This window comes from Akebia trifoliata, unplaced genomic scaffold, assembly GCF_017979445.1.
Source record: "Akebia trifoliata isolate Shusen 1 unplaced genomic scaffold, ASM1797944v1 Contig00095_ERROPOS300000, whole genome shotgun sequence".
Lineage (NCBI taxonomy): Eukaryota > Viridiplantae > Streptophyta > Magnoliopsida > Ranunculales > Lardizabalaceae > Akebia > Akebia trifoliata.
In genome coordinates this window covers 12,309-29,757 of record NW_028236846.1, presented here as the reverse complement: position 1 = coordinate 29,757, position 17,449 = coordinate 12,309, and the positions used below count along the sequence as shown (strand labels likewise).

Sequence of the window (17,449 nt, the reverse complement as noted above, 5' to 3'; positions counted from 1 at the left end):
GGGATCTGCAATGTGATCACAAGTGTGTTAGCTATATAATCTCAAGAAGCCAAGGAAAATAACAGAAACAGTATTTCTTCAAATAATAACCAAATGTATATAAAATTTACTACATTGAAGAGCACGGATGAATCTTCTAAGACTATCCATGTAAGCAAAATCGGATTGAAATACGATCATGAGATAACTAAAGAAAGTACCTCTGGAGACTGGTGTTAGGGATCATCACCTGCATGCTAGTGATGTGTCATCTTGAGATTGGGGATGGAACTTCTACATGTGAAGATCCAAAATGGTTCAAATACTGATCCCCCCCGGTTCCTGGATGATAAATCATAAAAATCCTGGAAAATTGGAGATCCAATTTCCACTCTTTTTTTTTTTTGATATCGTGGGTATCCCCACCCTTCGGGAGTGACTAATCTCAGTCACACACACACCACCCCCTCGGAAAGTCTTTATGTTTAACAAGTTGAGTCGAATGTCAGCTAGACCCTGGAGGGTGGCCCCAAGAAATTCATAGCTTCGTGGGGTTTCAAACACTTGAACTACTCTTCCTGAGGAGCTTATCAAGACTCAGCTCGCCACTAAGCTAACCCCTTGGGGTTCCAATTTCCATACCTATTCCAATTAGATGAGTTAGTATCAATTCCACTGAAGCTAGGAGCAGAACTGCTCTTTTTCTTAGCTCCTGGGGTTGAAAATTGTAATCTGTAAAGAGTCTCCTTCAAGCCTTACTATTTTCTTCCTTATTTAAGTTTAGATCCGCTTATTATTGTATTTGCAGGGGTTCAAGTACCACTGTACCAGTATGAAAGTATAAATATAGTACACAAGCAAACATGCAACAAGTTTCCTAAAAGCTTCAACCTTGACAAAAGTAGGAATAAAATTAAAAAGAAAACTTTGAACGCAACATGCAACGATCAAAGTTTCCTTTACATGATTGAATGGATCATGATATTGAAGCTTCTCCTTCCAAACGTATCCGCTTCGGACCATTTTCTTCCTCTTTGCCACTTCCATTCCAAACCCTCCTCTCCTCGGCCTCCACTGAACACCTTTTGTAAGGTTTAAATCCTATTCGACGAGCCTTCAGCTTTCCATTTCCAAACTCCATGGTCATCAGCCCCTTTTCCGCATTTTTGTTAATTAATCGCTCTCTCTTTTCCAAGCCTGAATAATCGGGACGGACTTTGGATGTCTTATTGTTGAGATTTAATTGTAATGTATCATCTTCATCTTTCTCATTAGACATCTCCTTTCCTTCTTCGACACTATTCCTTTGATGACTTATGTCCTTTGGTGGTGAGAAATTCTGTGGTAGAATTTCCCTGGATAAGAGGGCTTCGAATGCCATTCGTCCCTGAGAAAGCTACAAAGTTAGGTGACAATAACGGTGATGAATGATACAAAGGATATATTCAGGAAAAAAAAAAAATTCAATTCAAAGCTATTTGGGTAATAATAACCTCTTCTGAGACCTCTTTCCACGACTCGTTTGTGCTGTTGGTGCTTCTGCTTCGACGATTGTTATGATCAACAGCCGGATGGCTTAAATCTGGATCTTTCAACTCATGCTTCTCTAAGGTCTCTGTCTCAACTTCACTGCTAGATGATGTGTTAGAGCCACAGGAGGAGCGAACCGCCTTTGTTTTGGTCTTTTCTTTGGTTGAGTCATGTTGTTCAATGATCGATGCAGGCTTCTGCTCGTGACCAGCAGCTTTTAGTTCGTTACTATTTGACCTTGCACCTCCACTTTCCTCAGAGGCCGATGACGTCAAAACTGGCGATCTAGAAACTGAATGCTGAGGTTTTGGGGACTCAGAGAAATCTAGATCTTGTGGATTGTTGTCTTTTCCTTCTTTGTTGACTAATGGAACTTGGCCAATATCCGATGCAGAAGGGCAGGTAAATCCAGGGTGGTGAAGAGGAAGAGAACACAAGGGCAACATTCCATGAGCGGCCCACCATGCAGTTGCAGCCGCTACTGTAGCAGCAGCAACCGCAGCCATATTTGGTGATGGGCTCATGTGTCTTAATGGGAATCCTCCAGAGGTTTCTCCATTTGTGCAGGGCCAGAATGAAGCAGCAAGACTTGCTGCCATAAGGGCTGCCGGATTTTTTATCAGCGTAGACACAATGAGACTCGTAAAAGTGGAGGAGATGTTGAGAAATGATTGGTAATTGTCTTGGTTGCTGAGGAATGGAGTAAAGGGAGGAGGGGAGGCGTTTGGCAATGATTGATGAACGGAAGACCATTCAGTAGTTGAAGAGGCCGTTGGATTTGTGAAAAAATTCGGATTTCCATAAAAGAAGGATGATGGATACATATTGCACCGCTGAGTTTGCATACATGTTCCTTGGTTCCCATCCACGATATGAACAGGGACATGCCTTGGGCAGCTCCGGTTGGTTTGTACTTCATCCGTTGACGATCTTCCAAGTTTTTCCGGTTTCTTTGGTTCATTTGTTCTCTCTCTGTTTTCCAAGTTCGGTGCTTTATTCGAGCCATGGTCGCTTATTTCGTTTTTTGAGGGTATAAACTCCCTGAAAGTGCAAGAGCTTGTGAGTACAGCAGATGTTGGTATGGAGCTTTTGCTTGCTAAAGAGATGGAAGCCTCTTGGAAAAGGGTAAGGACTTCAGAACCATTGCCCTCGTCAAGAGTTTCTTTTGCTTCCACTAATTTTTCAGTTCCAGCGTGTTTCTTCTGGTCAACATGTCATAAGCGGAGAAAGTTAAACAAATATGTTATACAAATGGCGTAGTTGAACGAAAGATGAATGTACCTCGGGAGATGGGTCATTCTCCATGCCCTGCATTTGTTTTTCAGGGTACAGAGATGAAGCTGACGTTAAGTGTTTCCCGTCATTCACTCTCACCGAAAAAGAGGTATGGGCCCTTGTGTTGATCTTACGAGGATATGGCTTACTTGGTTTTCTTTTAGGGCGTGGTGGTGGAATTTTTATACCAATAGAACCTTTAACATGAGCCTCGCCTTCCAACTGAAGTAAATTGTTTGTTAGGGCTGAAACTTTGATTATGCAAGAGTTTTCAGATTAAAAACCATCATAGGCAGAGAAATATAGAAATAAAAATTCAACTAGGACTGCATGTAAACTTGTCCATTGAGCTAATGGAATGCAAATATCTCAATCTCAGTTACTGCAAACCATGACGGGCCACGATAATCTCTTTTCCAAAGGAAATGGGTTAGTAGTATTCTTGAATACGGACCAATAAGTCCAGGATTGCAACAATGAAAAAAAAACAAGAAGAAACCTACAACGACCTTAAAGCTCCTGCACCAGTAGAAAAGGATGGACATAAGAACCTCATGCATATGATGCTCATTCCCTTCAAAGACTGTTGTTCCACTCCAACCAAATACAACAACACAGCAAATGGGGTTAAAGACAACAAAATTCTTTATTTATTTATTTATTTTTGAGAGAGAGAGAGAGAGATTTCATTAAGACACCAACCTTGAAACAATTCTAAGAGTGAGGATGGAAAACACCAAGAAATACTAGACAATGAAAGGAAATGAACCTACACCTCTCTTGAAAAGGAGCAATGAATAAGGATGCGATTGACCAATTTTCCAGTTGATTTATAAAAAAAAGTATGAGTTAACCAAAGATATTCCCCTAGTCATGAGGTTGTCCATTGTTAGAAGTTTTGCAAGACTAACTGACCAAATGAGAAAGGCAATCTTGGATAGAACTTTTGGTGAGGAGATCACTATGCCACCATATGGGGTATATCAGAGGAGGACAATCCCTTTACGGTTGTTGTGGTTGGGTGATCTATATATGGGCATAGTTCGAGAATTTCCCAGAGCATTAGAGTTAGAAGACCCCATTTTTTAAAGAAAACCCCACATTGGAAAGTTTCAATGGGTTGCTTTTATGAAGCATGGAGGGTCCATTGGGCCATCTTATAGGATTAGGATTGTTTAGTTTATTAATTTTCAGCTAGGGATGTTTTTGAGATTTATTTTCCAACCATGGGTTTTTTCACTATTACTATAGTTTTAGGGCTTATGACTAATTTTATTAGGTGTAAGGAGTTTTCATTAAATGGTTTATTTGTTAGTCAATTTATGTATTAATCTTGACCATAGATTAGTTTTAATAGCTGAGATTAGTCCTAGGATTTTAGAAAACATATAAATACTTGTTGTAGAGATTCTTTTTAAATTAATGAAGAAAATTTACAGATTTTTTTCTTAGTTCTCCAAATGATGGATAGTGTGACACCAAACTTGGTGTGAATCTAAGGTAAAGATTCTAGTTTCCTACTCAAGGTACTAAGTTTTTTCCTACCCTTCTTCACCTTTTTTCTCTTAAAATCTGAAGCCTAAACCCTAGATTTACCCAGCAGCACCTATACCTTGTTTTCCCTACTCTTATTCTTCTTATTTACTTTTAAACTTGATACCTAAACCCTAGATCCACCCCAACAGCACATATTAAACCCTAAACCTTATTGTTACCTTTTCTATACTCATTATAATTACTGCTGAACCTGGAAAGCACCTCTACTACCCACCCAAACCTCACCTACAGGCCTTAAATCACTGCTGAATCCATCCTAGACCTCTTTATATATCAGCTGAACCTTTAATAGCCATCTAAACATTAAATCAATCCGCCCAGCACTTTTTTTTTTTTTCATGCAACCTAACCTATTTCGACCTAATACAAACCTGCTGCCCCATATTTAGTCCTAGTCACCCATTCTGAATCCTATTCTGTCCAATACCTCAAAATCGGCTAGTTTTACACTGAACCTTCAATTTATACCTTTCCCAACTTTAATCATCGAGACACATTAATATTGGTTGGAACCCTAAATTTGTGAAACTCCTAACTTCTTTTGGATGCGTCGTTCACAATTTAAAGGGTTTAACATTGTAGGATTGTGATTAGGTCTCGAGCCAGTTTTAATCATCTATTATATATTTCTTTTGTTTGTGATTGATTGAGCTTTATTTTATACTTTGAATTGCCCCTGTTAATTTATTCTTGATATCAAACTTAACACATTAGGTTAGTTTTCACAGTCCTGCATCAACTTTTGTACTTCAGATGGCAATATTCAGGAAGGAAATTCGATAGAAGGATTTGTAGACTTATAAAAAGATTCAACAAAAATACTTTATTGTTTGCTAGTTTCCTAGTGTCAAATGTCCATCAAAGAGTTGATCCTTTTTTCTTGGGTGAGTAAGTTGGACTTGAACCCACGACCTCAAAGTTGCTTTGCAATGTGTCAAACCAACTGAGTTATAGGGCTAAGCCCAAAAAGTTGATCTTGACTGGAGATATACAATCAATCAGGGCCTGTTTAGTACAACTTCTGGTACTCTTACTAACTTTTGTAAAAAGACTTTTATTAAGAACAACTTTTCAATAAGTGCATTTGAATTAGATAAATTCATTTGGTAATGCTAGTTATAAAACTAATTTTTCAGGTTATATAAAATAAAGGAGAATTGACCAAGGATGAAGAATGGCGCAATGCCAAGGTCGCTGATTCTTCCCAAGTTTAAGAACTTTTGATGAAAAATAAAATTTTCTGCGAAATCTATAAAATTTCATTACAGGCACCTAAAACCTCTTATTGATATTGAACCGTGAATCGAAGAACCAAATTTTGAAAATGCATGCACATAAACAAAAATTTCTGGTCCCTTTGATTACAAAATCTCACCCATCGCACATGAAAGAAACAAACACACAATTCAAACTAATTAAAAAATATTCAATTTATCAGAAATAATCATAAACAAGATTCCTCGTGAAATAATCATAAATTGCTAATTTAGGATTTTGATTTAGAGAGAGAGAGATGGTGGAAGTTGGAGATGATGGTGGGGCTGGAACCTTATTGTCAGAAAACATTCTTTCACAAGAAAAACTCCTTCCTTGGTAAGATTTCAAATCTTACTTATTGGAAATATTAGGATAGATTATTAGTTCTTGTTTAGTTTATATGTATTTATTTCTATTATTCTTTCTGTGTAAGGGCATTTATGTCCATTCCCCTATTATGGGCTATAAATACTTTCCAAGCTCTCATTATGAGACTTGAGATTTCTATTTTAAAATTCTTCTTGGTATCAGAGCTTAAAGTTCCTTCTTTGAATCTTGTCTTCTTAATCGCATATTGCGATAGAGACTTTAATAATCCTTCACACGCTGCAATAGAGTTTTGCGCTGTGATTAAAATATATATATATATATATTTTTATACCCTACGTTAGGGTTTTTCCTTGGAAATTAGCCCTAAAAGTATCTTGTGATCAGTCAACAAGCCAACTATAGATCTGATTCTGACTAGCGATCTAACTTTTGGACTGTATCATACCTTGCGACAATGATAATAGAGATGAATCTCATCTGCGATCAAACCTCCAAGCTCTAGAGTGTTCTGCGATCAACTTCTAGACCCTTATTATACCTTGCGACAGCAACAGTAGGTCTGAATCTGATCTGCGATCAGACCTACAAGTCCTATAGTGCTCCGTTATTGCAGCAACAAGGTTCTACAGGTCTGAATCTGATCTGCGATCAGACCTACAAGTCCTATAGTGCTCCGTTATTGCAGCAACAAGGTTCTACAGGTCTGTCTCCCATCTGCGATTAACTCTAGATGCTCTACAGTATTTTGCGATTCACTATACTTGCTTTATAGTGATTGCGATCAGATCTATATACCCTATAGTGACCTACGATCAGACCTATAGAACCTATAGTGATCAGATCTATTTACCCTGTGTTGCGACTCCTTCTATTTGCCCTAGAGTGCCTTGCGACAACAACATACAGCAGCAGCAGTGATCAGATCCATTTACCGTGTGTTGCGACTCCTTCTACTTGCACTAGAGTGCCTTGCGATAGCAACCCACAGCAGCAGCCTGCTGTTATGTTCACTTTGATCATCTCTACACAGCCTATTTTGCTCTACAACAACAGCAGAGTCTTGTAACAGCAACTACGTTGGGTTCTTTGGGTGGTACAACTTCACGACAGTAGTAGAAACTTTTTCTGGTGTTGCCGACAGCATTCAGTGTTAATACGGGAGATCTCCCTTCAATCCAAATACAAGACTAAGTGTACAATGACTTCAACTCACGAACCTAAGGATTCTACCACCACTCTTGGGGCTAATTTCTCTGTCCAGCGTATCACTAATGCCCCACTCGATGGTCGTAACTTTCAGAGCTGGTCCCGGTCTGTACGACTTTATTTGGGTAGTCGAGGAAAAACTGGTTGGCTTTTAGGTAGTATTCCTAAGCCACCCTCTACTGATCCCAAATTTGAACAATGGGAAATTGATAATTGCACTATTCTTGGGTGGCTATTCAATTCTATGGAGCAACGTATCTACACTATGTTTATGTATCATGAGACTGTCTCTTCTTTGTGGTCAGCTCTCACTCAGACATATGCACATGCTCGGAATGACTCTAGGATTTATGAACTTTATCGGGATATCGCTCAAGCTACTCAAGGAAATCAGAGTGTTGCTGATTATTTTGGGTTTCTTCAGTCTCGTTGGGAAGAGCTCTCGCACTATGAGTCTATGGTTGAGTTATCTGTAGAGGCAGCCGGGTATGTGGTCAAGAGGATTGCTCGACATCAGACATATCAGTTCCTCATGGGTTTACGTCCTGAGTTTGAGGCATTGCGGACCCAAATCCTTAATACCACTCCTCTACCTTCATTATTTGAGACATTTGCAACTATTGATAGCGATGAACGTCGTCGCCGTGTCATTCCTTCTCAAATCCCGTCTTCTGTCACTATCTCTGCTTCAGATACAGATCAGATGGCTCTTGCAGCTAATTCAGGATTTTCTAATTCCCGTACTCAAGGATCTGGGAATCGAGGCCGTGGGAGCCGTGGGCGTGGTAAAGGAAGTGGTCTTACATGTAGTCATTGTGGGAAGATTGGCCATGAGAAGGCTCGCTGCTTTCAGCTCTATCCCCACCTGTTGAGATCTTCTGGGGGACAGCCCCGTGCTGCCGCTGTTGAATCTACCTATGTTGATCATGCTTCTCCTGGTACTCTTGATTTACAACATCTTCAGACACAAATTACAGCTATTGTACGGGATCAGCTCCAAGCTCAGACTCCCTCATCCTCAACAGTAGCATCCGTTACCACTCCCCCAGGTACCTCTTCTGCTTTTCATGCCACTCAGTCTGGCTCTGCTCCTCTGACCTGGGTCATTGATTCTGGTGCCTCTGATCACATGACCGGTGAGTCCAATCATTTTATTTCTTCTATTTTTCCTACTACTCATAAGGAGGTTCGCCTTGCTGATGGGTCTCTTACCCCTGTTCACAGTAAGGGTACTATATCTCTATCCCCTGGTTTTCCTCTTGATTCTGTTCTCCATGTTCCACATTTATCTCTTAACCTTATGTCTGTGAGTAGTCTTACAAAATCGCTTAATTGTTCTGTAACCTTTTTTCCTACTCACTGTATCTTTCAGGACCTAGCTTCGAGGAGGATTTTTGGCAAGGGATATGAGAGGGATGGGTTGTACCTGTTTGAAGCTCCACCTACTGCTGCTTCCACCTCCGTGCTCCCACTCACTGGAAATCATAATTTTTCTTTTCAGACTTTAGACTTATGGCATGCTCGCTTAGGACATGCTAATTTTCAGCACTTATGTTCATTATTTCCTATGTTAAAACAATCTTGTAGTGGACACAAATTTCAGTGCTCTGTGTGTGAACTTTCTAAACACACACGTTCCTCTTATATTCCTCGCATGCATAGAGTTAATGCTATTTTTGATTTGGTTCATTCTGATGTGTGGGGGCCTTCCCCTGTTACTGCCTTTAATGGTCATAGATATTATGTTACATTTATTGATGACTATTCTCGTTGTACTTGGGTTTATTTAATGCGTTCTCGCTCTGAGGTATTACCTATTTTTGTTAATTTCCTTAAAATGATTCAAACTCAATACAACATTACCGTCAAATCTCTTAGAACAGATAATGGTGGGGAATATATTTCTGATGGGATTCGCTCCCATCTTCATGAGCGTGGTATGCTTCATCAGTTAACCTGCCCATACACTCCTGAGCAAAACGGGGTGGCAGAACGTAAAAATCGTCACCTCATGAACATTGTCCGTTGCCTTCTGCGAGGGATGCATGTTCCCAAGTCCTATTGGAATATGGCAGTTCTTACTGCTGCTTTCCTCCTGAATCGTGTTCCGAGCCGCACTTTGGGGGGACAGGTGCCTCTTCATATTATTTGCCCTGATCGCATTCTCTTTCCTATTACACCTAGAGTTTTTGGGTGTACCTGTTTTGTTCAGGATAGAACTCCTCATCGCACCAAACTAGATGACAAAGCTACCCGTTGTATTTTCTTGGGTTACTCTTCTATGTCAAAGGGGTATCGGTGCTATGATCCCTTCTCTCATCGTATTATTCATTCCCTGGATGTCACCTTTTTTGAAAATGTTCCATATTTTCGTACTTCATCTTCTTTGCAGGACTCTTCTCCTTTGCAGGACTCTTCTCCAATAGTGCTACCATCTCCAGTTTTCTCTCCATCTTCCTCTTCGCTGCCGCCGCTGCAAGTTTACTCTCGTCGCCCCCCCTCATCTCAACCCTTGCCAACCTCCTCGTTGGACTCAGGTATATCCCCTTCTACTTTTCCACCTATTCCCTCTATTTCTGACTCTCACTTACCTATTGCACTTCGCAAAGGTAAGCGAGGGTGTGTTACTAATCACCCTATCGCCCAGTTTGTTTCTTATCAGGGTCTTTCTCCTTCCTATCGAGCCTACCTTGCCACCACAGATTCTATTCGGATTCCTCGGTCTGTATCTGAGGCTCTACGTGATCCTATGTGGACTAGAGCCATGACTGTTGAAATGGATGCCTTGCAGAAGAATCACACATGGGATCTTGTTTCTCTTCCTTCTGGGGAGCGAACTGTTGGTTGTAAATGGGTTTTCACAGTCAAGTATCTTGCAGATGGTACGGTTGATCGCTATAAGGCTCGACTCGTCGCTAAGGGGTTTACGCAGACTCCGGGAAAGGACTTTGGAGCCACTTTTGCCCCGGTAGCCAAATTATCTACTGTCCGTTTACTTATCTCTTTAGCGGCCTGTCATTCTTGGTCTCTTCACCAGCTTGATGTGAAGAATGCCTTTCTCAATGGTGATCTGACGGAGGTCATTTATATGGACCCCCCTCCTGGATTTCGTCTTCAGGGGGAGTATTCTGGGAAAGTGTGTCGCCTTCTTAAATCTCTGTATGGTTTAAAGCAATCTCCGCGAGCCTGGTTCCAGCGTTTCTCTGACGTCATTTTATCTATGGGATTTTCCAGATGCCACTCTGACCATACTTGCTTTATTCGACGAGGAGTAGATGGCCGCAATACCATTGTCTTAGTTTATGTGGATGATATTATCGTAACTGGAGATGATGTACAATGGATTGACAGGGTTAAGAGGCAGTTGGGTAGTGCTTTTGAGGTTAAGGACTTAGGTCCTCTCAAGTATTTTTTGGGGTTAGAGATAGCCCGCTCACGTCGTGGTATTTCGTTATCTCAACGAAAGTACACATTGGATCTTCTTCAGGACACTGGTATGCTTGGTTGTCGTCCTGCCTCGTCCCCAATGGATCAGAATCACCGCCTTCACGCTGAATCTGGGGAACTTTTATCTGATCCTTCATCTTACCAGAGACTCGTAGGCCGTTTGATTTATTTGACTAACACTAGACCGGATTTGACATTTGCAGTTAGTGTAATTAGTCAGTTTATGCATGCTCCGCGCACCTCTCATCTTGATGCCGTGTATCGTATTCTTCGCTACTTGAAGTCTCGTCCTGGCCTAGGCTTATTTTATTCGTCTACTACTCAGCCACATCTGTCATGTTTCACTGATGCTGATTATGCGGGTTCTCTTACAGATAGGAGATCTACATCTGGTTTCTGTACTTTCTATTGTGGTAATCTTATCTCGTGGAAGAGTAAGAAACAAAGTGTGGTTTCTCGTTCTTCTGCTGAAGCTGAGTATCGTGCTATGGCCCTTGGTACATGTGAGCTACTTTGGCTTAGATCCTTGCTAACAGAGTTGGGATTTCCTACTGTTGGTTCCTCCTCTTTGTTCTGTGACAACAAGTCTGCCATAATGCTTGCATCTGACTCAGTCCTTCACGAAAGGACTAAGCACATCGAGGTTGATGTTCACTTTCTCAGGGAGAAAGTTAGATCTGGTGCACTTAAGATAATCTTTGTCTCTTCTTCAGATCAATTAGCAGATATGCTTACAAAGTCTGTTGGACCTTCTGTCATAAACTCTCATCTCGTCAAGCTGGGCCTAGTTGATATATTTGCCCCAGCTTGAGGGGGAGTATTGGAAATATTAGGATAGATTATTAGTTCTTGTTTAGTTTATATGTATTTATTTCTATTATTCTTTCTGTGTAAGGGCATTTATGTCCATTCCCCTATTATGGGCTATAAATACTTTCCAAGCTCTCATTATGAGACTTGAGATTTCTATTTTAAAATTCTTCTTTACTAAGGGTCATTGGACCCACATGGATTACCGCATTAGCAATCCAAATCAACAGCCTTTTAGATTTTATGGAAAAACTCAAATTCGAAAAAAAAAAAAAATTGAGCTTGATCAATGGTGTCGAAAATGGACAGCTACCGAATTCCCAAAACTCCCAAGAATTAAAATTAAAATTCAAATTCAAATTTTTTAGAATTTCGCCCTCACAAGTCTGTGGCACCGAATCATGTTTTTTGTTCAAATCTTACTAAATTAGTTAGGCTAGACTAACACCTTTTACAGAATCAAAAACAAAGAAAAGCAACATAAGTTTGGAGAACATGGGTTTTGAACCCATGATCTCTTACATGGTAATGAGGTGGGAAAGTTACTTCCCGTTTGAGCAAAAAAAGTAGAAGTCACTCTAATTTGACTTCTACGTTAAGAGTTTAATTTTTATAATTTACATGTTTATAGTACTTTTTAATATTTTAACCAGACATGTTTTTATAAAAAAAATTCATTTTTTCAACTAAAAAGTTGCAAAAGTACTTTCAAGAAGATTTACCAAACGTAGCCTTAGACTAGAAGCTCAATTGTTAAAGATTCTTCTAAAGCCAAAGGCCCATTAAGTTTGGTTCCCCAGATTGCATCATGTACCCCTTAACTAGGGTCTTTTTTCTATTACAATAAAGTGAATAATCTGGAAATTGAGATCTAACAAGAAGAAAAGCCACATCAACAATTCTTCCAAATCTTACTCTAGACCCTTTTTGTTCTTTAAAAGTAATCCTTTTATGAAACTCTGGTAGAATATTGTTGATTCGTATCCAAAGGCCACATCCATAAGCTGCTGATTTTGAACCACTATCCCTCACAAAATGACCAATCACGTATGGTTTGACCATTATATTTCCAATGTGAGAATTCCTTTACCACGTTCATATGGTCTTATCGAAAAATATCCTAGCATCCATAGGAAACAATAGGATAGCCATCTGGTCTTAGAGCTCCATCACCCCCAAGCTCTTCAGTTAGGATCTCTACTTCCTTAATAGGTCTTTCTAATCAATCACTTTGATCAAAGTGAAGCATGTGTAATGCAAAACATGCCACATGGAGGAAGAAGGCCGATGCAAAGTTGATCAAATGGACCCGAACCTCCTCAATTTATTTCAAGACTTGGACTTGTTCCTATAGAAATCCACATCATCTGCGTTGATGCCATTTTCCTCCACAATCTCTCCTCCCTTAAAGCAGCGTCTAGATTGCAGACTCAGGCCTGAATAAAGAACAAGGGTTACATAATGTTGGTGGCCAATGTTAAAACTTCCAACCTCCTATTACATGAACCTTGATCCTACTAGGGTGTTCCCAGGAAGCAATGTACTACAGGAGAACCTGAATTCAGCTTAGCCCAAGTGATATGCCCCTTCCCCCAGCCATGCAAACCTACCAAGAAACAATGTTGTTCACATCCCCAACCCATGTACGATGGAAATTGACACAATCAAGTATCATCAGAAAGTGATAAAAAACTGATGTTGGAGAAGTGAGCCTCCCATTGGCTAGATAGTAGAAATCAAACCAATATGCACATAATACGTTTAATCTGGTTGTTAGATCACGTGAACTTCCTTACGACATAAGGATGATTCCACACCTCATTTGTTCACACAAAGTTATCCGGAGACCTCCATTCATTTTTGAAGAAAATCTTACAACATTTTAGTCTCCTTCAATACATCATGGAAGGTTTGACAAACCCTGACCAAATCTATTTTGTTTTCTCCAAAACCATCAAAATGTTGCTTGTGGTCCCAAAATCAAGTGAGATTCGTTTTCAAAAGTCGTCCTACTATATTCCTTCCATATTCCCACACATAAATAACAAGGAAAACTCTTCCACTAGATATTCACTCTAAAGCCAAATGGTTCACTAACTAACAAAAGAAAATATTCTACATATCCCTAGGAAATAGCAAACTCATGTAAAATAAAATCAAGGGACACTTGAGAATTTACCTAGTTGTTCTATGAATGTTCTTTCTCTAAACACATCATGCCCTTGTTAATTGTTACAAAGAACTTTCATTTAATTACAATTTCGTCTAACACAATGGTCCAAATATATAAGCATAGTTGGATCAAGCGCTTTCGAAATTAATTAGTGACTATCTAAATTCCTAGTTATGGCATTGGCAACCTATTAGGTCAGATTTCGGAGAAAGTTACAATCAGTGCCCCTACTGACCAACTGGTACCTCAATCTATGATAATTTATGGTATATAACATTTGTTTAGTAGCATGATAAATATTCAAATCAACATAGTTGAAAGACCAAGTGCAACTGACACATTGTTACTGTGATAACCAGTATTAGTATTCCCACCAATGGATTCAAACTAATTATATCTTAACCAATGGCTTCTTTACTAGTTCCATAGATTTGGGTGGTCAAGGTGACCATCCCACTTAAAATACTACAGAACATATAACAGTGACTCATGATATCGCTCTCTCTCCCATCTAAAAACAAAGTCCTCAAAGAATAGATCCTGAAATTCCATATGTAAGTTAGACCAGAAAAAATAGGAGTATTTTGACACTTATGATGATGTCTTGCATTGAGCTCGCTTTGCTATAAAAAATGGCCCCATTTCTCTCCTTCCAAAACCCTAACAAGCAGAAAATGGTAAAATTTTCCACGAGTATCCTACCTTCTGTAGTAAAAAACATGTGATATCAAAGATTGGGTAAAGATCCAGCTGATTCCAAGAAGATACAGAAATTGGGACTAGATTATCAAAGCTAATCTACAACGTATCAAGATATAATTAACTAATTCCCCATTTGATTTGCCCATTGAACAATACTCTTTCCAAATGCTGCATCTCAGTTTTTAATTATTTCAAAGACAAGAAGCATGGCAAAACATTCGTCAACAGTGCCACATCTCAGTTTTTTTAATTATTTCAATTTTGATTGAAAAGCTTCTAAGCAAATACAATCTTCAAGATTAACATATATGTATATGTATATATTTGACATGTGTGCACATTCTGTCAACAAAAGAAAAAGGATAAATAAAATATATTTGAGATTAATCATCGATAGACTTTTTTTTAATCATCAATTGTCAGTTATATAAAAACCTGAAAACAGTTCTCAATATTAAATAAGATAGGATAACTTTATAAACAGTAAGGGAATTGATTGCACAACATAAAAATGAGGAAGATAAATATCTAAAATAATTCATAACATTTCTAGAAATGCATAAATCATAACTTCGGTTCATAGACTCTATAGTTTAGTATAATCTAGAAAATCCAAGAACAGCCTTGACTATAATATAAGAAAATTATAAACAGGTATAATAATAGACCTTTGAGAAGAACTTCTGCGCATGACTTCTGATCTGCACCGCTGTTTTTGTCCCTATATGTTCTGCACAACATAAAAATACAGTAGAAAAGAGAACGAATAGATCTCCAAAGTAATAGAAAATATATATCAACAGATCATTCTGAGTAATTCCTGACACGAAACACCAACAGATACAATTATACAAATCCAAAGCTCAAAATACCAAACAACTGATCTCCTTCACCACTTCTATCATAAAATCAACAATCCTTCTGAAGCTGTATACAGTGGGGTAACTTCAATTCATCTTTTTATGCATTAAATCAAAACATAGAGAAGTAAAGGTACAATCAAGAAAATAACCTTCTATTTGCTGCCAAGCTCGCCCATACAGCTTCAAAGCCTCTAGGAACCTGCTATGCTCTTCCTCTGTCCATCTTTCCCGTTGCTTCGTAATCGTGTATGGTTTCCTTGTCTGCCATTGGTAACATTTTTGACCTCAGAGTTCCACCGAAAATAAATAACCAGTTAAGTGTCTTTTATCCCCATTGTTAGATGGGATCTTAATCTAGCAGTTAGACTAAGTTCCCCTTTTTGTATGGAATTATTTTACATTAATTGAGTATTCTTCTTCTAGGGTTTCAAAGAGACAAGGTGGAGGGGAGTACAAAGGTTTCAAGGCTTGGGTTTGATATTAAAACTTGAGTGTTTATTCTCATACTATTCTTTTTTTATCTCATTGTGTAAAATACTAATTCGCCGGTGGATGTAGGCAATTATTATTATTATTATTGATCAAGGGACAGGCGTTGTTACAAAACCACAAAAAATTGTTTTCTTCTCCGTGTGGTCTGTTTCCTTGGTTTCTTTTGCGTATTATTGTGCTTAACAATGGCAGGGTTTTCACATTTCCAGACTATGCCTACATGGAAATATTAACAAATAAGAACGGTCCACGAGGATCCATGGTTTAAAATATCATATCAATTGAATGTTTTGGTTCATGAAAAAACCGATACGGTATCAGTCAATACATTCGACACAAACTGATATATTCTGATACAAACCCAATACAATCCCGAAACATTGAACGTTTCAGCGTCAATGTTTTATATTGGTCTTGGCCGATACCGATATGTATCGACCGATCCATTCCGATATTTTAAACCATGCGTGGATCAATAATTAAAATTAAAAAGATCAGAGTTAAAAGAGTCCGAGTCACCACATGGCAACAAACTGAATTGCACGATCCAAACTCATGTGACACAACACAGGACTTTACTGCCACGAATTGAAGAAACTAAGAAGTTACAACCTGACAAAGGGTGATCGTAAGGAAACCCATGATCACATAAACAAGAGGTTCTATGCAAACGAATGATAAAATCAGTAAGATACACATTAATTCCCATTAATAAGGTCTCCTAAAACTACTTTCTAAATTAAGCGTCAGAGAGGTTGTTACAGGGACCAGCACATTTGTTTACTATCTGAACTGCGTTCAACTTGAAATTCACAATTCCTGGTCAGTTCAATTAAGTAAAACTAAGGCAATTATTATTGAAGTTTGTGTGGTCAAACCAGGGCCTCACACGGACAACATTGATTACTTCATTTTTTTTATTTATTTATTGAAAGTCAACATTAAAAAAAAAAACAGAGAAGAGGAAGAATTAAATCACCTTGAAAATTACATCGTCTCCGGGTGAATATGTGCCCATAGCTGGACGTTCTACTTCAAATCCTCTTCGATAAGAAAAATATACCGTCGCCCCCTTCCATCTCTCTTGACGTTCGATTCTCGAGCAGATCTTGCTGCGTCACGGATTAAACTTCACAAGTTAATTTAATTTTACTACACAAAACAGTATCACACCGAGACGAACGATTCTGATAAGTTCCAATCAACTATTTTTCAAAATCCACCACTACAGAGACAATTCTGATTCTCTAAAATCAAAATAATTGCAATAAAAGTACACTCATTCCTTATTCAGAATTCCTCACCGAAACCTTCAAATTAAAAAAATAAAATAAATCAGTACACAATAGAGATCCACATAACGAATAATTAAAAAAGACCTAGAAATTGAAATTTTACCTTCTGAGACCGCCATGGAAGGATTGAAGCTTTCGTTGCTGAGAACTTCACTCCGATCATGCATGGAGTGAAATCCTCATCTGAGATTGGCTTGAACCGTTGATCTCCGGGAGTATTTGATCGGTATCTGAACCAGTTCACTGAACTACGAAATCCAGTAAAACAGAGAGAGGGGAGAGGAGAGGAGAGGAGAGGAGAGAAGAGGAGAAGGAGAGTATAGGGTTCTCTCAGCGAGAGAGATTTGAGAAGCAATTTCAGCCACAAACATTTATTGTGGACTTATTTTAAGGGTTTTCAACTCCATATTTATTTGAGGCTGGCATGAAAGGAAATAAGAGAGATAGGGTTCTCAATTGGAAAAAAGTACTTTACATCTATGTGACACGTGGCAATTGCTGCACTTTTTTGGAAGGATAGAGAAAAGTGTAGC

At 38.8% G+C, this 17,449-nt stretch overlaps 1 protein-coding gene across 4 annotated transcripts; it reads right to left on the bottom strand.

Moving 5' to 3' along the window:
• Positions 1-726: 726 nt before the first annotated feature.
• On the bottom strand, positions 727-17,214 carry LOC147381965 (protein LATE ELONGATED HYPOCOTYL-like). Of its 4 annotated transcripts, none has more exons than XM_086429711.1 (7): positions 17,020-17,214; positions 16,601-16,931; positions 15,279-15,390; positions 14,935-14,996; positions 2,791-3,006; positions 1,473-2,708; positions 727-1,366 (listed from the first exon to the last, which is right to left on the bottom strand). In XM_086429711.1, the coding sequence occupies exons 2-7, from the start codon at positions 16,637-16,639 to the stop codon at positions 956-958; spliced, it is 2,076 nt and encodes a 691-aa protein (XP_086285837.1). In that variant the 5' UTR covers positions 16,640-16,931; positions 17,020-17,214; the 3' UTR covers positions 727-955. The 4 variants fall into 4 exon arrangements, with proteins under 4 accessions (XP_086285837.1, XP_086285835.1, XP_086285836.1 ...); XM_086429709.1 differs by having other exon boundaries at positions 1,473-2,711; positions 17,020-17,213; XM_086429710.1 differs by having other exon boundaries at positions 1,473-2,711; positions 16,601-16,733; positions 17,020-17,213.
• Positions 17,215-17,449: the final 235 nt, after the last annotated feature.